At 43.7% G+C, this 21,359-nt stretch overlaps 1 protein-coding gene across 2 annotated transcripts; it reads right to left on the reverse strand.

The window, feature by feature from the left end:
- Positions 1 to 686: 686 nt before the first annotated feature.
- On the reverse strand, positions 687 to 21,233 carry IRF4 (interferon regulatory factor 4). Of its 2 annotated transcripts, none has more exons than XM_019714892.3 (9): positions 21,093 to 21,233; positions 19,475 to 19,758; positions 17,720 to 17,906; positions 16,731 to 16,819; positions 15,898 to 16,039; positions 13,672 to 13,779; positions 10,806 to 11,159; positions 7,528 to 7,640; positions 687 to 5,745 (listed from the first exon to the last, which is right to left on the reverse strand). In XM_019714892.3, exons 2-9 carry the CDS (start codon positions 19,691 to 19,693, stop codon positions 5,602 to 5,604), a joined length of 1,356 nt encoding a protein of 451 aa, XP_019570451.1. In that variant the 5' UTR covers positions 19,694 to 19,758; positions 21,093 to 21,233; the 3' UTR covers positions 687 to 5,601. The 2 variants fall into 2 exon arrangements, with proteins under 2 accessions (XP_019570451.1, XP_019570449.1); XM_019714890.3 differs by having other exon boundaries at positions 15,898 to 16,042.
- Positions 21,234 to 21,359: the final 126 nt, after the last annotated feature.

Below are 21,359 nucleotides of genomic sequence, written 5' to 3' on the forward strand. Positions count from 1 at the left end.
CTCTTAGTTGCAAACTAAGTATTTCTAACAGCTCCAAGCAATCTTCAACTGCAAGGATTTTGACACCGCAAGGTGTAGCCCTGTGCTTCCCGTGTTCCAAACAGTCTAGTAAGACTGATAGGGCTAACGGGGACAGGTCACATGAGAAATCGAGCAAAACAAGTGAGAAAGGAGGCCTCCTGCTCTGGCTGCAGAGACGAGTTAGCAGACAGAAGGCCACCAAAGGCCACCAGGGGTCCATCTCTCAGGAGATTTCATCTCATGTGTGTGCTCTTCTCCACAGTTTTCTGTTACATTTCACATTCAGGATGCTTGTTAACCTACATCCCCTCCCCTCCCTTTAACAAGGACAAAATCAAAGGGCCTGTGACTATAAAAGGACACATTAACAACAATTTCCTTGGGTTTACTAGACCTGTTAAGGGACAGGAGGGGGAGAAAAGAAAGGATGTCCACTACTCTCCTTAGATATTTCCGTGGGCTGGAAGAGCTGCCCAATGCTAGGACCAGTTTTGCATTTTTTAAAAACAAGCTAAACACTTTGAAATCTGATTTTCGGGATGTATATGAAAACCAGGAAGGAAGCAGGCTGCCAAAGCAGCCTTGCTGAAAAAATGCAACAGAAGGAGGAAGTATTTAAAAAGCTATAAGACAAGTGTTTAATAACACACACAGTCCATAACAGATTGTTTTTTAAGAAGTCTTTATTTATCAACTACCTAAAACACCAGATTATCACAAATATCAATCTGCATTGAAAAGCAATTTATACCAAAATTCATGACATGATTATGTACAAGGATTGTCCACATAATGACCAATCTAGTTCTCCAGACACCCTTGCCTGAGAGGCACGGCAACAATGTAAGCACAGCATTAAATTGAATCAAGGGAGCTGCCTGGTCCTGTCCACCTGTAAAAGGGGTGCAGGGGAGTGAACGCCACTACCTAGGAGGTCTCTTCCATCTCCAAGAGTCTAAAGCAAAATGACTTTATTCTGGAGGAACGGCCTGTTGGCTGTTCTCTCTTCCATATCGCCTCTCTTTTCCACTTTTGCTACATTTTATATACATGCTTTCCTTAAAGCAGTGAAAATAAATACCCCCAAAATTGACCTTCACTACATTTATGTGACAGGCTATTCAACGAGTTAATGAGGGATGGATGAGATCCACCTCCATCGACATGGATCAGTCTCACAGACGGGTGTCACAAAGCAAGCTGTGGAACAATACAGGCGGTGGGGTAGTCCTAATGCAACATGTTGTATTAGGGCTGTCCTACCAGCTACTTAGGGAGATAGTTAACAAAAATATAGCCCTTAAAGAAGCTCATTGCTTCCAGAAAAACGTTCTCCTATGGGAAAAGAGTAATGAAAGGAGGCTGGCACTGTGTTTGGATTTTTACTAAGAAGTAACTTATACCAAGAAAATACTTTTGGGCCTTCTCTGGTGCAGGAGTGAGCCCACTCAAGATGCCGCTCCCTGCTCAGCTTCTTCCACTGAAACCAGACCCCGCACCATGACTCCCAGACTTGTTCCAGCTCCAGGATTCCCGTACGGTGACAGGGGAAGCAAGTCTTGTTCATGTCTTAGCTGATGCACATCTTTTTCTAAACACAAACTTCAGCATACCCGAGCTTAGGTGATAACCACGTTTCGTGCTGCCTATTCCACAGTAGGATTTAAAATTTTCTCACCCAATGGAACAGCCTCTTCCTACTTTAAACACAATCTTGCTGGGTTCTCTGTAGGGTGACTAACTCCTGTTTTGCTCAGGAGTGAAGGGATTCCAAGGTTTTGGTTTGAAATGAAGTGGTTACCCTGGTTCTCTTTAGTGTTCCAGAAGACATCAATTACTACCCATGGTTTTACCAAATCCAAGAACAAGAAATAGGGCAACAAAATGCACCTGTGAGACTTAAACACTTTTTTCCTGCAATCCAAAGCATTGTAGCATTAACAAGTGCTAAACTCTTTACCAGCATCTTTCATTGAGAACAAACTAGTTTGTTCTAGTTTGCTAATCCCATTTTATCAAGTCAAGGAACCATGCAGCCATTCCTTTCCAAAGTCCTGAGACAACTGTCAGAATTCTTCACCCTGATTATTTCATAATTAGTTCATTCACTAGACGCACTCTGGATCCCTCAAAATTAACATAGTCAACATAGTTGAGCGTAATAACGAGAAAGAGCGGAAGTGCCCCAGGCCAACTGCATTTTCCAGAAAATATAACTCCAGTGTAAAGCTGATTAATACTGGAAAAAAAAAAAAAAAAAAAAAAAAGAAGGAAGATCACAAAAGCAATAGAAATCAAGCATCTACTTGGAGAATTAAGAAGATGCAACACCCAGGACAGATGCCACAAAGCCTCCCTGAGGTGCTGCTGTAGGCTAAACATGCTGCAGTGAACAGGGCCACACACTGGGGCCTGCATCAGTGGTTGCTTTTTGCTTTCATGTACCCCTTAGGATAATTTACCCCAAAATACTTTGCATCTATAAGATGTATAAATTACTGCAGTTCATGACAAATACCATCTGCTGCCCAAATATGCTTGTTCTGAGCACCTAGTGAGATGCCCCAGGTGCAGTGGGTTCTACAACAATGCCACTGAAAAGAATGAGGTAAGTCTGTATTGTTAGGCTAAAGGGCCCTGCATAAAAGTGGGTGCAAGAGGAGTCCATGAGGTTTTTTTAAGTTTATTTATATTTATAGAAAAGTGAAATGTGTTGCATGAATAAGTCAAACTCTTCTTGTGAACACTTCTAGGGAGGAGGAGTTGGGCTGAGAAGGAGCATGAGCCTTATTTTTTGCCCTTCTATATTGTTTACATTTTCTGTAGTTAATATAATTGTTTTATCATTAAAAATGTCTTTAAGAAATGAAAAAAAAAAAAGAAATGACATTCCAATGTTTTATTGCTTCCTAAACAGGATAAATGCTATACTTCATCTAATGCAAGGGATACAGTTTGTTGAATGAACTGAAAAATAGACTAGAATAAGAGTGGCATATATTTGAGAACTATCAAGTCTTCTGCTGAGCCTGAAAGTAATAGGACTTACTTTGTGGTAAGACAAAAATATGGGATGCTGGCAGCAGAGTCTAAAAATCTGTACTTTTCCAAAACAAACAAGTAAGTGGTCAGGCTTATTTAGGCAAGTGGAGATCTTAGTGATTCTACAAAAAGATGCATTTGGAAAAAGCCCAGGAATCTTAAGGCCCTGTCAAACCATTATTGGCATGAGGAAGCATATAATATACAAAATAAGCAAAAACAGCCCACTGAGTCTGCAGTTATGCAACCCGTGCAAGCGTGTCATCATCTTTCCTAACAGAGTTCACCAATTTGAAAAGCACCGGCTCCTTCTCTTTAGTGTTGTCATGGATAAATCACTGATAGCCAAACAAAACAAACGGATAAGAGGGGAAATGTCACCGAATTTCAAAAATGTATCTTAGTACTTGAATTGTTGATCTGTCTTTTTTCTTCTTTAAGAAAAAAGTTTTAGCAATAATTTCTTCAGAATGAGAGACAAAAAGACAAACAAAAAAATCTTAGTCATTACTAGATTGTAGGATAGATAAAAATGTAGTACTCAAGTGGATCTGACTCCAAAGGCAAGGGAAACAAAAGCAAAACTCAACAAATGGGACTACATCAAACTAAAATGCTTCTACACAGTGAAGGAAATCACCATCAAAATGAAAAGGCAACTAACTTACTGAATGGGAGAAAATATTTGCAAATCATACATATGACACGGGGTTAATATCCAAAATATAAAAAGAAATCATACAGCTCAACAACACAAAAACAAGCAACATGATTTAAAAATGGGCAGAGGACATGAAGAGACATTTCTCCAAAGAGGACATGCAGTTGGCCAACAGACATATGGAAAGATGCTCAACGTCATTAATCATCAGAGAAATGCAAATCAAAACCATGATGAGATACCACCTGTCAAAATGGCTATCATCAATAAATCAACAAACAACAAATGTTGATGAGGATGTGGAGAAAAGGGACCCTTGTGCAGTTGGTGGGATTGCAGATTGGTGCAGCCACTGTGGAAAACAGTATGGAGATTAAAAATAGGGTTACCTTGTGACCCAGCAATTCCACTTCTGGGTTTTTATCTGAAGAATACAAAAACATTAATTTGAAAAGATATATATATATATATATATATATATATATATATATATATATATCTGTGTGTGTGTGTATCCCTATGTTCATTGCAGCATTATTTACAATGACCAAGATATGGTAACAACCTAAGTGTCCATCAGTGGATGAATGGATAAAGAAGATGTGATATATATATATATATATATATATATATATATATATATACACACACAGAGGGTGTCAAAAAAATTTATACACATTTTAAGAAGGGAAAAAACTGTATTAAAATTGTAATAATATATACCAAAAACAAAAGATGAATACAAGTCATGTATATACATTTTTTTGGCACCTCCGGTATATATATATATATATATTTTTTCACATATATAATGCATATTATATGAATATTATTCAAAAACGATGAAATCTTGCCATTTGCAACAATGCAGATGGACCCTGAGGGTATTATGCTAAGCAAAATAAGTCAGATGAAGAAAGACAAATACCATATGATTTCAGTCATAAATGGAATCTAAAAACAAAAATAAACAATAACAAACTCATAGATACAGAGAGCAGGCTGTTGGTTACCAGGGTTGGGGGGCCGTGAAATGGTAAAGGGGTCCAATTGTATGGTGAAAATGGCAACTAGATTTTGCAGGTGATCACTTTGCAGTGCATACAGATGTTGAATTATGTACTCCTGAAACATATAATGTTACGTATCAATTTTACATCAATTTAAAAAAAATTACTACTCAAGGGTAGCCCTAATGTTTTTTGGCTCAAAAAAAAAGCAAGGGTCTACCAACTGGTTTCCAGGGACACCCAAAGAGAGAAAGCAAGCAGGGGCAGCAAAAGGCAAGGTTTGAAAGCCCACCCTGGAGTGAGACCCAGGCCAGGTGGAGAGATGGGCCATCCCAAAGCTGGAGACAGCGTGGCCCGACTTCGAAGATTCTGTTTCCTTCTACAGGCAAGCATGTGCTATAAGAGCAACATCTCCTGCATGTGTTAATCCATCTCTTTTGTGGGCAGAGTAGCCTCAAATTTAGATTTTACTTCCCTGAGAAATAGTACAATACTTAAGTGCTTTCATCACTCTAATTAGTGATCAATATTGAAACACAAGTTTTCTCAGTCTTCAAGCAAGAAATAATCCACATCAAATTAGAGATAGCATTTAAGTAAATGTAAACACACCCTCTGGGTAATTTTCACAGTTATCATCAAGGATAGTCCGCAGAATACCCTGAAGACCATCCTTTGTTTTGGAATAAGCTCATCTGTTAATTAGATGGAGCGGATTTTCCACACATATTTTTGCTGAGATTCTCAAGTGTTGAACTGAAGTTCCAATCCCTAAATTCCTCAAAAGAAAAAGAGGTGGTTCAATCAGCTGTTCTTGTCAAAGTCAGATATTTACAATGAAACAAAATCACATGTCTTGATGTTTTTTCATTCTTGAATGGAGGAGTGGCGAATAGATCTGTGATAATCCTCTGGACTGCTAATGTGTTCAGGTAAATCATAGCCCCTTAGGAAATGTCCACTGTTTTGTTGAGCAAAATAATACAGTTGTCTGGCTAGAAGAGGTTCGACCTTCAATAAGAGATTTTAAGAAGACGTTACTAAGACATTCATTTTAACATCCTGCAATTGGTTCATCATTAAATAACTCAATATCCAAGGGCTCAGTAAAGTTAAGCCCAAAGTTATTTGCTATAACACATCAAAACATTTTATATTTGGGACCTTCATAAGAACTAATTTGTTTGTTAGTCCCTCCATACACAAACCTCTAGGAACAAAATCTACTTATTCTGGGTTTCAATTGAAGTTAAAGTTAAAAATGATACTTTTAAATTATCTGCTTGAAATTTATGTTTCAGTCTTGAGACTGAAGCCAAAACAGATAAAATGCCACATTAAAAGGAAGTGTGAGGTAATAGTCAATGTAATTTAGGCCAATGAGCTTATTTTTCTACAACTGCAGTTTGACAGGGATGAGAGGGCGCATCCTGAACAATTTATGATTCCAGGATGACCTAGAAAAACTGTATGTTTCTAAACCAAAGAGAAAAGAAAAAGAAACAAAATCAATAACAAAACTGCTATTGTGGGTAAAGTTAATTGATCCCAAATCCATCTAGTTTGGTTATTAGCATGGATAACATTCACCAAAAAATTTCTACTTTCAGCTTTTCCTGATTTTACAACAGCTAAGAAAACCAAATATTTTCAGTCAATTGTGCTATTAAATTGAGCCTTTATGTTATTTGATATTTAGTAACTTAAGCATAATTTATTTAAAGTACCTGAAATAAATTAAATCCATAATAAAGGGAGTAGGAGGTCCTGGGGATACATCCCCATTTTCCTTTTCTGCACCATACAGCATGATTTCAGGGACCCTTGCCTGAGGAACCTTGCCTAAGAGGAAAGGTAGTGCATCCAAAACCCTTAAAATCAGACTGATGGGGGAGCTTAACTTCTGAAATGTTATTTATCAATGCCAAGTTTATTTAGTCGTTTAACAATCCCAGTGGTTAACAAGATATCAATTATTATATCAGTAATTGTATCAATCACTGGAGGGGATTCGTGAGAGAATTCTGAAGTCTATGGGACTATATTTTTGTTTATTGGTTGTTTTTTTATTTTACAGTACAGAAGGGGGGCTGCATGTTCAAGATTAGATAGTGTTTATTATTATTATTATTCAATAAGAAACCGATCAGAACTAAAAGATGACCTGCATTTTTAGGTTATTGGGTATAATTTTTTACCTTTGCTGCTCATTGTCAGGGTCTATTAAAAACTCCTGACGCTATGTAGCAATGTAAAGCTTTCAAATACAAAAATCCTAGGTATTCAAAACTCTTTTCTGTGGCAAATTAATGCTAAATTTTATCTATAGAAACCTTTTATTTCTTTTCTTTTTCATGAAAAAAAGATGTCTACTTGCCACAGTTGAACCTGTCTTAAACTCTTCTGGAGAACAACATGACAATAGTCTGATCCACTTGAATGCTTTGCAAAATTTAGCCTCCTCCAAATAACACATGGCCCTTGGTTTCCAAAAATTAAATAATTTCTAAAACTCCAGAAATAAAAGAGGGTGTGGGGAAAATCTGGAGGAGATCTACCAAATGCACAAGTCAGTTGACAGCTTCGCATTTGGGAGAAGCTTCTCCATCATGTGAGGATCAGCTGGACAGCTTCCAGCTGCAGGCCCTGCAGCACCCACTGAACCACGCCTCCTCCTCACTGCTTCCCAGGTCACCTGACAGTTTCTTTTCATCTCAGACTTCTCTGAATGGGGCACTGCCCTTGATGAAGACAGAGAAACAATCAGTCATTTGAATGTGACTAAATACTTACGTGAGCAGTGATGAGCTTCCTTTGCCTCTGAGGGTCTGGAAACTCTTCCCCAAAGCACAGCGTTACCTGGAATCTTGGCAGTGGGCGGCCATGGTGAGCAAAGGCTTGCAGCTCTGGAGAAACCACACAAGAAAAAGAAAAGAAAAACCACGCTCAGCAACACTCATCACTGAGCACAGCAGGTTAAGGCAGGAAGCAACTGCTCTATGATTTGGAAGACTAAAATAGGAATGAGAACTCTCTTTCTGAGTGGGTCCTTAACTGCAGACCCCAGTAGGTACCTTGCTTTGCTGCCCTTGGACCCATGAGGTTGCAAAAGGTAGCGGAAGGGAGTAAAGTAGGAAGAAAAAGGAAAGAAATGTAGCCATGTAGAAGCAAAAGAATAGTTTATAAAAAGGAGGAATTTTCTTTGAAAAAAATCTGAATTTTCTGACTTGTCCCAGGATTACTTAAAAAAACCTCACCTCAAAACTGCTGAAATCTCATAGTCTGCTCTCAGTGCTAACCAGGACCACTATGTGACTCAGGCAGCACGGGAAATGTTAGACGTTGTCTTGGAGACCGAACATTGGTTATGGGTAGCTGCATCCCACTTGGCACTAGGACCAAACTGGGTGACTCTGAGCTGACTTCTTCTTGCCTGTCTTCTGGGACAGGTGATTTGAGATGAGAAGGGTAGCGATGAAGCACTAGGGGCCTCCACTTTTGTGGATGTGTATATCTTAAAGCCACCCCTCCTGCCCTCAGGATCAAAACAGAGACTGGAGTACTGCTGCAAAGACATGGTTCAACCCCTGACATTGACCCATGTCTCCTCACCCATATTCAAGATGACTCTTATGCCTCTAGCTGCTCCTATTCTTTCCACTAGAGTCAGATGTCATGTCTGCAAAAGAACCATGCTTACACAGTCTGCTACTTTTGCAGAACAGCACGAGGCTGTGTCTTTATCAGATCCACACCCTCGGGCTTTGCCTGTGGGGGCTGTCCCTAGTAGACTGCAAATCCTGAATGGGTGCATATCAAAGATTTCCACTGTTCTCTTCAACTGAAGAAGTTTCTAGCTAACTCACTACACTATTTGACTTTCTGCTTTATTTTCTTCCAGAATTCAATTCAAACCCAGCCAACTTAGTCAGAACTTATACTTAGTCAGAACGTATAAAAGGCGTTCTGCACTGAGGAGGTTGAGACTACACCCACACAAGCTCGTCAGAGTGGCACTTGATAGAGTTCTCTGAGAAAGTCCAGCCTCCAGTGCTTGGCACCGAGAGGATGTGCTGTGGGAACTTTGGTTATAAAGAAGCTGCTCTGCACAGCTTCAGTTTGTAAGGTCCCAGGTTCCTCTATGCTCCTTAGTGAGCACTTCAAGATAAGGGGTTGCTGTGGACAAAAGGCACAGCTCTTGGTTACAGAGGAATGAGATAAAAAGAAAACAAAAACAACTGTGGCTCAAGATAAATACTAAATTCTAGGCAAGTGAACCGGCAGCCCGGGGATGCTCGCAGCCGGCCCATCACGTCTGCCTGCTTCTTGCCTTGTCCACCTCAGTTCACTGTGACTCCAAGCCCAACTTACAGCCTAGTTAGCATAAGAGGAACTCATCTTCCTAAAACATGCTTGCTGAGATAAACTCAGGGGAATGGGCCACGTCCCTGGGGTGCCTTAAATAAAACACCTGAAGCTGAAGCTGAATAATACTGAATGTCAGCTATAATCATATATATATAGTCACAGGATGTGGAGTACAGCACAGGGGATAGAGTCAATGGGATTGTAACAGCTGTATACAATGTCAGAGCGGTAGTAGATTGGGGGAGAGGGCTTATCACTTTGTAAACGTCTAACTATTACATTATTTTGTACACCTGAAACTAAAAAAACAAAAAACAAAACAAAAAACACACAAAACAAAAAGAAGCAGCCCTGCAGTGGTTTCTGGATCCAAAGAGACTAAGATTCACAATCTCTGAGAAGAGGCCAAGCTGGTGGGCTCTCTCAGACCCCACTGCCGCACAGAAGGTGTCGACAGGGCACCCCTCAGCCATTCTGGGCTCTCCCTCAGGCCTCCCCATGATGACCATGCTGGTCCCCAGCACAGATGGGACAGTCACAGCACAGGCTCAGAGGCAATTTTACAGCTCAGTGAGAGGGGCATTCAGACCCTTGTGCCTTTCTCACCATGATGCTGCCTTGGGCAATCAGAAACTCAGCTCTCCCTCTTCGTCTTGTCACACCTCTGTGGGAGGCTTAGTATTTCTAGGGAGATATTTGTTTGGGGGGGTGCCAAAAAGAATTTGAATGAGCCTAAGAGAATCTGGGCAACTCACACCCAAAAGGCTGAGCACATGTCAATGGAACCAGAGCACAGACACACTGCTTAGTTTTATTTTAAATGAACTGAACCAAGATGCACATTTGGGAAAAGGACAGGAATGTGAAGAGCCAAACACACTGGGTGTCTCTGAAGGAGGAGCTTATAATAGACAGGTGAGGACAAGGTGGAGGGATATTGGCAGTTAGTGGGCAGGTTAGAATAGCTTTCTCCTCCAAAAGCAGCAGTGTCAATGTAGACAGTTAAATGAACACTGTGGGTGAAGCTTCAACAATAACCTGGCCAGTAGTTTCATAAAAGTCAGCCCTGGGATGATTTAATTGTTATGGAATCAAAAATAGGAAAACAAACTTACTGGTTTTGGAAAATATGATTTGAAACAGACTTATCATAGAGATAGCTCATAGGTTTCTCATAATTTCCCTTTTGCAAATCAGTTCAACATACTCTATTCTTGGTCCCACCTGCTGGAGGGCTGCATAAAGATGATACATCTCACAACCAAGAATGTTAGCAATAGACTTCTAACATTTGCAATTTTCCTAAGAACCTTCTTCAAAGAGCTGAAACATCAACAGACATGCTTGCACAGCTCATACTGCCAATAAAACGTGAACCTCATTACTAGGTGACTGTTGAACTCCAGAATTTCAAGTCATCAGCCTGAACCACAGCCTCCTTGGTGATCTCCCTCTTCTTCACACCCCTCAGTGGTACACAGGAGTGGTAGTAACAGGAGAGGTGAGATGCGAACCAAACTAGAAACCTATTCTGGGATTATGCCCAGGTGGGTTTCAGAGATTCACAGAAGATCTCTGTCCAGGTGGAAGTGGCCTTCTGTTTTTGACCACTGTGGCAGACATGCCATCACCACCTCCATTCTCTCTCGGTAAGGCTTACAGGTATGGGGCACTCCATTCTGACCAATAATTAGGTACATTACCTGATAAAAACTGCTGTGTGTCAAAGAGCTTACAGGTCTGGTCTCTCTCCAGCTTGTTGGGCCGGTCGCCACACAGTGCCAAAGGTCCGTCCCAGTAGATCCTGCTCTGGCAGAGCCGTTTGGCATAGAGCCCATCCGGAGCCATCCAGAGGACCACACCCCTTTCCAGGTGGTTCAGCAGTTTCTCGATGTTTTTCCTCTGGCCATTGTCCTCGGGGTATGGGAAGAGAACCTGGTCCAGGTTACTGGCATCGTAGGTGTGCCCATGGGAGATCCGACAGCCTTCGGGGCTGGCCGTGGTCACCTCTTTCACCAGGATCTCCCGGTAGTACAAGCAGATGTGGAGTCGGCAGTCTGCAAAGACAGGACTTCAGGTCAGTGCTGAGGGACCAAGGAGCACTGTGTTACCACAAGGGTGCCAAACCACTAGCCAGAACAAAGTATTTGGTGGGACACTGGTGTCCCAAGATGCTCTGTAGAAAGTAAAACATCCCAAGGTCAGGAAGTCTAGGAAATGCTCATGCCCTTATCTCCCTCCTGGAGCTTCAAAGACAATGAGAGACATTCAAGAAGTCCCACAAGAAATCGGTTTCATGTTTTTTAACTCAGCGTTTCCCAGAATTATGTGATGTGGGTTATTATTTTTTTGGGGAGGGGAGCATACCTTTTAGTAATTTTCTGCAAAATATGTTTGACTTGTATTAGAGAGCACCACTGTTAAGAACTTTCTATGTCATTTTCTTTCTCTCTCTGTTCTTTTTTTTTTTTTTTAGTGATGGTGGTAGTGGTGATGACAAAACACGTCTAACATACTAAGTCATTTTAGACAAACTGAACAAAAATTCATCTTTAAGCATGACAATCAATTTTGATTTTGAAGGAAATCCTAAATTTAATTTCTGCTAGCAAAAAGAATATAACAATGTTTCAGGAAAAAAGAAAAAGTAAATATGCCCATGCATCTGAAACTACCCTAAAATTATCAATATGATGTCATTTAGGTAAATATATATATATATATATATATATATATATATATATATATATGTATATTTATACACATTAAAGTTCCCAGAAGGCTAAGCACTAAAGCTTTAACAGTGGAGATCTCTGGGTGATGGGAATGTGATGTTTTTATTTTCCATTTTTGCTTTTCTGATTTTTAAAATTAGTTTTCACACTGTGTATGTACTACTTGTATAATAAAATTAATCTATGTGGAAAGAAAGGAATCAATGAGAGAAATGTTCTGAGAATAAAGTCTGCTGAAAACCCACTAAAGCTATGTGTTTAAGTTTGAAAATAACTCTAAAACTGTCCTTTCAAAAACATTAGACAAAATGAATTCATTTATGCAATTTTGCTGATTTCAGAACCTTCTTTAAAATATGACCCATATACTGAAAGGAACAAGCTTGGTTTGCAAAGGGCACCTTCACTGAAATGCAAAAGGACCTCATGGGTAGGCAATAGCTACCCACGGTAACTGCATGGGATGGAAAAACGAATGGGAATTGCAGTTCTCTAATAAATGCTTTCAAGGCGGTAATTAATCTGTATTATGCATATCAAAAACAGAAACCCACAAAACTTTCTTATTCCTCAATGGCAGGTTTTGAGACTTAACCCACATACTGTCTCAATTCTCCACTTCAATTTCTACCTCTGTAAACAAGGGCTGAGAGCTAACTCAGATGGCTGGGTGCCCTAATGAGAGTGGGTGTAGGCCGTTAGAGGTGACTTACAGGGCAGGTTTCATTTCATTTAATGTCATCAGAAATCATGAGGTCAGAGTGATACAAATAGCTGTTTATTTCCTATTCTTTAGTCACCTACACAAGTCTTAGGTGCTTAAGAAAAGTTTTGAAAATTTCTAAAAACAAGCACAAGCCTTTCTGCTTGGAAAATCTCTGCCCCTCCATTACTCAGGAGCATCTGAGAAGAAAAGCAGCAACCTCATTCAGAACTCCAGAACCAAAAGATCTAAAAGATAGAAACTCCAGCTCCCCTGGGAGCAAGAAAGGCACCCACAACTCTTGTCTCCTTGAGACCTTGAGAATTTAGTTTATATTTTCTATCACTGATTGTTAAAGAAGCCAGGGGTGGGGGCAAGGTGATAATTCAGAAGCTTAAGCTACTCGTTTTTAATATAAATACAAATTCCATTTTTAAACAATCCAAAACATTATCTAAAAAATACATACGCATATATCACATATGCTTAGGACATCTTGAGGTGCCTTCCTTAAAACAGGTAAGCTCTCCGAGGTGCCAGGATTCTTTTAGAAATAAAACTTTGAAAAGCAGATCTAATTCGTATTTTTTTGGAAGCAGTATCAAAGTTCAGAGGAAGACCGCAATCCTCATGGGAATGCAATGGAGGCCCAGAAGGCAGAACTAATGCCCCAGAAGGCAGACTGATGCTGATGCTGAGGAGGACCTGTATGTGGCTGAATCTGGAAGGGTAATCAGCTTTTCAAAATGAGACGCTCTTGTGTTTTTTTTCTAAGAAATTATACTACATTGTGAGAATGTTCGCTAAAGAGGGGCCCTTGGTAAATGAAACCGGAATGTTTGCATATTCTTGGAAATTCAGAGATAAGCCACTGGAGAACTTAAAATGACTCAGCCAGTGCTAGAATTGCATCAGAATCATAAGCTGGTTGCTCAGTGCTAACTTTCCTAATGGTGCTCCTCATTCACACAGGTGGGGAGTCAGGTGTGCCCATGCCCATTCCAGGCACCAGCAGGAGGGAAGCAAGTGCCCACAGGCTGTGCTCACTGACACATCACATCTACCCAAAGGTAAGGGTAAGTATTGCAGAGCCGGCCCCGTGGGTGCCTCCAGACCCGACGCCACACTCACCTGAGAGCGCCAAGGCTTCAGCAGACCTTATGCTTGGCTCTATGGGGATTCCAGGGGCCTGGGACTCAGGCGGGGCACAAGCATAAAAGGTTCCTGTCACCTGGCAACCTGTATTTGCAAATAGAAATCAGATGATGTCTAAACAGAGTCCATCCACACATAAGGAGGCCATCTTTCCCTGAAGTGTGGCCGCTTAGCCTCAGGCAGGTGCATCAACCCTAGAAGAAAAGGGCTTTAGGCTGGCCCTCTAGAGCCAACCACTGGCTCTCTCAAGAGGCAAAGACAAGCTGAAGTCTGATGGGAAAAACCAGAGTCGAAGGAGGAGAGAGGGAACCTTTTCACAGTTTGGAAGGAAACTTGGATTTCGCCCTCTGTAATTTTCCCTTTTATCCTCCCTCCCTCCCTTCTTCCCTTCTTTCTTTTCATTCTTTCTTTTAGTTAATTAATACCTTCATCACCACACATAATTACGTGTGTGTGTGTGTGTGTGTGTGTTGAAAGCATTTGAAATCTACTCTCTTAGCAACTTTCAATATCATATTGTAAATTATAGTCACCATGCTGTATATTATGTTAGATCCCCAGAACTTATTCGTCTTATAATTGGAAGTTTGCACCCTTTCACCAACATCCCTCCATATGATGAACAGGGAAACTGAGACTCAGACAAATGAGGTAATTTACCCCTGTTCACACAGCAAGTTCACAGCAGAACTGAGCAGCTCAGGTCTATATGAATTCTCATTCCAAAGAGCCCAGTTAAAAACTTATACATTGCTTACTCTGTGTTTCTTTTGCTTGTTACTGCTGGATTCGGGAGAAAACTGAACCATGTCTCTTGGCAGCACAACATTAAACATTAATAGAGAAAGACTATATAGCAGAACCTAATTTTGCTGGCACTTTATTTAATGTCACCTGTGTTTCAAAATACGTCTTCCTACTCAATCTTATTGAACAGTTCTAGGCATTGTCTCTTTACTAAGGTTATTAGTTCAGTAGAGCCTGATGTACTGGCTCTGAACTTTAGAAACCAGTTTAACATTAGCTAATTCCTCCTCTATGATACGGAAAACAACCTTTGCCGCAAATCATTCTTGAAAAACTAAAAAAATTGAATTCTGAGGGTTTTTTTTTTGTAAACATGCCATTAAATACAAATCTTAAATAATGGTGTACTTCTTCAATACCGTAAGCCAAGAGTAACCTGAACATGACTACAAAAAGGGAAACTGACCAAATTCTAAAGGGGAAAAATATTCCTAAAACGTACAGAAGACCCTTCTGAGGATTTCCACTTAAATAACTAACTCAAAAGTTCTAAGCTTGTGTTTTGCTGTGTTGAACATATTATGTGAAATTTTCTCTCCACTTGATGTCTGGGGAACTCCCAGGCCTGGAACCACATCTAATCCAGAGTGAGCAAAGATCTTTGGGCTCCAACACCAGCGCTAGGCTCCCTGTGGAGACTTTTTATGGGTTTTTCTTCAGTGTTCAATCATTCCCTTTTTATTATCACCTCTAATCCCAAGGACAACTGAAATGGGCACAGCATTAGGTAAGAGAAATACACTAGTTCAGTAATCTCCTGGTGTCCCTTTAAAGGGAGGGGTCAAGCACAGATGTAGTAAAACTATTTTACAGATGTGTAGTTGGAAACAGACCAGCGAGATTATGTGGCCCTCAGTCAACATTAAGGTACAATCCAGGATTTTAGGAGGGGGGAAGACTCCTAAAATCTATTTTCTGCCAAAGATTAAAAATAAAGCTTAAGATAATTTGGGGAGGATGAAAAATATTAACCTATTGAATAGATCATTTACAAAACATAGCCAACTAGTTTGATATCTGACATCACCTATCTTAAATGGGGTTAGGAGATCTGAAACTGAATTCCAGCCCCTCACTTTCATAAGGTACATTCTGTGAGCTTGCCTCTATAAAAAATGGAGCAGTTTTTAGCTAACTGGAAGGACCTCTGCGATGCTTAAATAAGACCCCAGATAAGGTAGTTATGAGCATAGGTCCTAGCACACAGTAGGCCAGGTGTCAGTAAAGCTTGGCATCCTTCCTCTGAGGATCTTACCATCCCACAGGAGAGAGAAACCTCTCCTTCCCAGCAGCTCTGAGAAAGGAGAGAACTGCAGTACTGCCCAAAAGGACAGATCAGGGCCCTTTGGCTGAGCCAGTGGCAGCCATGGGAACCAGCCCCAGCACAGTCCTCACCGTTTTCACAAGCTGGGCCTTGCCAGTGGTGGCTTCGGGGTCCAAATGTCACAGGACATTGATATGGGATTTCAGGATGTGGCTGATCAGGGACGTACTCCCTCCAGCTTCGGTCGTGGGATGGCATCATGTAGTTATGAACCTGCTAAAAGAATACAGGGAAGGAGCTAAGATGAAAGCCACAAGCTCGGCAAAAACCAGCTAGCTGGCATGGGGAAAGGGGCAGATTTCCTTTATATCCGCCCACACTCAGCAGGGACTCTCTTATTTGGCCAGCAGCCAAATAACTTCACCATCTGAAAGTCTTTGGAGGGCATGGCTCATCACACTAGGTGAAAACTAGCCATAAAGAATCAGAAAAGCACAATGGAGACAGTGTTGTAAATAAAGATTTATTTAAGCTTCGTCATATGGTTAAACCTGGCACCAAAAGCACTGTAAGAGGGTTTGCCTGTTTCCCACCCAAGGGAGTACAACAGAGTTGTAATTCACACTAGAAAAGTCTACAGACATCAGCTGCCCTGTGGTTTCACATGATAGAACACAACTTCCAAAATGTTTAACTTCTATAGGTCTGTTTTCCAGATTTCAGAATCAGTAATAGAAGTCTACACCAGCAGGCAGACATACCTACCCCTCCCCTACTTAAAACCAACGCTGATAACAAAGCCAGGTAGAAAGTGAGACATTCATTCAATGACCAGGGATTTGTTTTGGCTGCTTGACTAATAGCAAAAATGAAGTTATGCTGTTTTTGCTTGTGTATTTTCCCACTGTACAGCCTCACACAGACCCAGCCTTCCCTTCTCAAAGCTCTGCAACGTCCACCATACCTGAGCTGGGAGTGAGGTGTAAGGAGTTGTCATGGTATACGGGTGGCTCATAGTCATCTGTGGGTCCTCCAGGGTGAGCTGCTTTGCTCCTGCGTGTTTGTACAAAAGGGAAATGGCCCAGTGAGAAAAAAGGAACTGACAAAACTAAACGTCAAGTGTTAGAAAAATATCTGAGGATTTAATTCCTAGAATGCATAACACAGTGTTGACAAATAAGGCATTTTTCAGCAATTCCCTTGAGCAATTACCTGTTCATTCCATTAAACTGAAATCTACAAGGTCTGACTTATTTATGCAGGACAGGTAGAGAAATAAATGGAATGCTGTGTGTGAATATGCTGTAAAAGGTGGGTAAGACATGGGGACATAAAGGGCCCCATCAGCAAAATGTTCTGCAAGTGAGGTCACCTGTATGGTCGTTTAAAATGCAGAGTCCTGGGCTCCACTCTGATACACTGGTCAGAATCTTGGAAAGAGTGAATCTGAATTTTAATAAGCATCCCAGCTGACAATAGTAGACTCAAAAAGTTGACATTTTTATTGCTATAAATAGTAACTATTTATGGATATATGTATGCTTCCCTTCTACAAAATGGTTAATCATGAAAGACTAATAGATAAGTAAAGCTTTGAGCAAGTTTTCCATTTTCTGTTTGGAAATTTGGCCCATATCTTAATAAACCTAACTGGCCCATATCTTAATACACCTAACTGGAAAACACACACATGTGCACATAGCAGATGTCCACATGCATGTGCACACACACCCTGGTAGAGACGTGTAGTCTGAGAAAGTATCCTACACTAACACAAGAACTCCACCTGATGACCCAGAGGATTTGGACAACGAGCCTGCTGGCTTGAACGTGAGGCAGATGGCAGGCAGGCTATAAAAAAACAAAACTAGAAAAGTGAGCCTCAGAATGAAATGAAGGTGTTACAAGTGTCAGACCACCAATATTTTGTGGCCCACACTCAGGAAGTCCCACCTTTTTTGGCTCCCTCGGGAACAATCCTGTATACTTTGTAGGGGTCTGAGATGTCCAGCTGGCTTCTGTCAACCAGTTCCTCAAAGTCATTGCTCTTATTCAAAGCACATCGTAGACGTGTCTTCCAGGTTGGTGGATCTGGCTTGTCAATGCCTTCTCGGAACTTTCCTTTAAATAGAGCCCAAGCCTGGTAAGAAAGATGAGGGAAAAAGTTAAAAATATAAGTCCTTTGAAAAAGAATCTGGCGATTGTATTTCTAAAGAAAACAATGGTGTTTAGGTTCTTCAAATTTAATCTGCTGTTCAAAATGTAGGCCAAAAATATACTAGGTGTCTTCTACGTAAAATACTGTCACCTTGGTCTCCATCGTGGCTGCGTTGAAGACAAGTGGTTTAAACATTCCCTGAGTATCTGTAAAAGGTGGGTAAGATGTGGAGGACCCCTGGCAAAGGCCTGCCACCCAATTTCTAAAATGGTTTGCTTGGAGCTAGGCAGTGGGCTGTGGGATGAACTGCTGCCCACAGAGTACATCTGAGCTGTCAGACAGTCTGAGGTGTTCTGAATGCAAATCCCTGAGGGAGTCCCCTTTTCTGTCCTGCCCACAGGTGGTGGGGCTGGGCACCGGTCACTGGGTAAACTGCTTTAGGGGGAAACAATCATGACAGGCACACACAGGAAAAGAGAGAAAGGTCTGGAGAGAGGCTCAAAATAGAGATCCTAAAAGGGAGAGAGGTAGAAGAGGAGAAAGAAAAAGAGAGAAACCCAAAAGAGTGGGTGGGAGGAAGGGAAGGAAGGAGAGAGAGCCAGAGAGAGAGAGAGAGACAGAGAGAGAGAGAGAGAGAGACAGAGAGAGAGAGAGAGAGAGAGAGAGAGAGAGAGAGAGAGAGAGAGAGAGGAAGAAAGGAAGAAAGGAAGAAAGAGTGGAAGGAAGGAAGGAAGGAAGGAAGGTAGGAAGGAAAGAAGAAAGGAAGGAAAGAAAATTTTCCAGAGAGAGACTTGGAAAGACGAAGTCAGACAGAGAAATAGAGAGGGAGAAATACAGATGGAAGGTCCCAAAGAGAGCTGGGGCAAGAGAGCAGGCACACCAAAAAGAGACTGAACCAAAGGGGGAAAAAAATATATATATATATATATATATATATATATATATATATATATATGGAGAGAGAGAGAGAGAGAGAGAGAGAGAGAGAGAGAGAGAGAGAGAGAGAACCCTAGAGAAAAATAGCAAAACAGAGACAATGAGAAAGTGAGAGAGACAGAAAAACAGACTGACTGAAGCATACTCATGGGCGCTCACAGAAAGAGACACAGAGAGAGAGACATGTTGATCAAAGGAGGCCGGGAAGGATCCACAGGCAAGGAAAGAGGCTCCGATGGAAACAGAGGAACCCACAGAAATGCAACCAAGGACACTCAAGCCGGCGTCCTGGGACCGCCGCCCTCTACGGGCACTTCGGACTCTGGGTGCTGCTCACGGCACCCGTTCAGGATCGGGACTCGGTCTTTCGTTTGTGAAATCACGAGAGAAGTGGAAACTCTCCCATAGCTTCGGCTGACGGCCCCCTGATGCTCCCGGGTAGACCGCCCTGCTGGGCCCACCCCATCCCGCCGGTCCCGTGCTGTCCCCTTTCATCTGAGAATCGCCGGGCGCTGGGCACGGACTGGGCTGGACGCCGGGTCACGGTTCGGGCCCCGTCGGGGTCTCTGGGGCCCTCTCCCCATCCAGCCCCCGGCTCCCCACGTGTGAGTCACCTTGAAGAGGGCGGCGTCCTCCTCGCGGTTGTAGTCCTGCTTGCCCGCGTGCTTCCAGGGGATGCGGAAGATGCTCTTCTCCTCGTTCTCCCACACCAGCCCGGGGTATTTGCCGCTGTCGATCTGGTCGATCAGCCACTGGCGGAGTTTCCCGTTGCCGCAGCTTACTGAGCTCATGCCGAACTCTCCGCCTCGGCCGCCACCGCCCTCCAGGTTCATGCCCAGCGCGCCGACTGCCGCCCTCTCGCGCCCAGGACCCGCCTCCTGCACTCACTGGCTCTGCGCTGCGGGGGAGAGCAGGGCCGCCCTTGAGCCACCGCGGCACAGGGCTTGGGGCATCCTGTCCCAGGCAGCTCTGGCAAGGACCACGAGGCCCCGGAGTCTCCGAGGCAGCGAGGCGCGCTACCGAGTCTAGGTCATCCAAGGTTCCTGAGCTGAGACACCTTCTCCGCGGGCGGGCCTCGTCTCTTGGCGCGCACAATCCTGACTCCTCCGGAGAGCGTGCCTTGCGCGGAGTGGATCTCCCTACCCCACTTTCTGGACTCTCCTTTGCCACGCACCCCACAGCCCAGACTCACAACTCTCGCCTTTGCGCGCACTCCCACATCCAGCCACCAGTGCCCCCACTCTTGGCACTCCGTTTGCATACTCATTCGTAGCACCCTCTCCTTTTTTCCCATCCCCGAGTTATTGCCAGTCCATTTCCCCCTTCACTGTCAGTTTCCACTCTTGCCCACTCCCCAATTCACACTCTCTTGGTGGCCCCCCGGGCGCCAATCTCACGTGGGTTCGTCTGCGGTCGGGGCGTCCCAGATGCTCAGCACCCAGCAACTCCTCTCCCGCACCCTCAATCTTTGTCCCCAGAATACCCCTGAGCCCGCACCAGCTAGCAAGGATCAAGTGGTAGCAATAAGCGGCAGAGACCCGGCCCTTGGCGAGGAGCGCAGCAACGAAGTAGAGGGAGAGTGCGGCGCGCGGAGCTTCAGCAGGACCCTGGAGGCCCGTGCGGGAGGGCTGAGACAGGGGAGGGTGCCGGGAGGGCGAGGGACCGCGGAGGGCTGAGGTCGATGCAGCACAGCGCAGGTCCCGAGTGCCCCAAATTTGGAGCTCCTCCTTCTCCACCATCAGCTAGGGAGCCACGCGCCAGCGGCGGCGGTGAGTTTGGGTCCCTTATGAACCAGGAGCAAGAGCGGGAGCCTCGGGAGTGAGGGGATGTCGCCTGGGGGAAAGCCTGCCATCCAGTGTGGGTCCCTTCGCCTGCCCCGTCTCGGCCACTCCTGAGGCCCTGACAGCCCCATTCTCCCATCTGGTCCAGCGCGTGCCCTCTCGCGCCTCCCCCATCCCCCAGCGAGCACTGGGCAGACCCACAGAGTGGTGGGGATACTGGAGCGGGGGAGAGCAGTGCTCCCGGGCCCTCCGCAGAGCCCGCACAAAGGCTTCGGGCCCTGAACAGACGGGTGGGAGTCGGGGTTCCCTCAAGGGGCGTGCTCCCTCACAGCTCTGAAGCTGGGGTCCCTGCGCTGCCCTCGAGATGGTCCTTGGGACCGCTGGTCTCGCCCTCCGGGTTCCCTGTGTTGCCAGCCTCACACGTGTGCTCCTGCGGGGTCTCAGATCTTACCTTGCCTGGGACTCGGAGCTGAGGGCAGCGGTGGGTCCCAAGTTCAAGTGGTGAAACTGAGACACCGAGGTGGGAAAGAGGAACTTTATAGAGCTTAAAAGCCGCGCTGGAGGCGGAGCCTGGGGCGGGGCGGGGCGGGGCCGGTTGTGCCCGCGGGGGCCGGGGAGGGGCGAGTCCCGGGGCGCGGGCTCCGAGGAACCCGCGGGTCTGCGGTGGTCAGGCTGGGAACTCCGGCATCCGGCATCCTCCGCCAGCCGGCTAGTGCCG

The sequence above is a fragment of the Rhinolophus sinicus genome, chromosome 14 (assembly GCF_057876585.1).
Source record: "Rhinolophus sinicus isolate RSI-liver-muscle chromosome 14, RSI-T2T, whole genome shotgun sequence".
In the NCBI taxonomy this organism is placed as follows: domain Eukaryota; kingdom Metazoa; phylum Chordata; class Mammalia; order Chiroptera; family Rhinolophidae; genus Rhinolophus; species Rhinolophus sinicus.

Excerpts from the sequence above, each read along its gene's own strand:
- IRF4 (XM_019714890.3), bottom strand. The coding sequence starts at position 19,693 with ATGAACCTGGAGGGCGGTGGCGGCCGAGGCGGAGAGTTCGGCATGAGC. Across the intron at positions 16,820-17,719 it reads TCCCGAGGGAGCCAAAAAAG|GAGCAAAGCAGCTCACCCTG; the intron begins GTGGGACTTCCT and ends ACAAACACGCAG. Across the intron at positions 16,043-16,730 it reads ACACCTCACTCCCAGCTCAG|CAGGTTCATAACTACATGAT; the intron begins GTATGGTGGACG and ends GTATTCTTTTAG.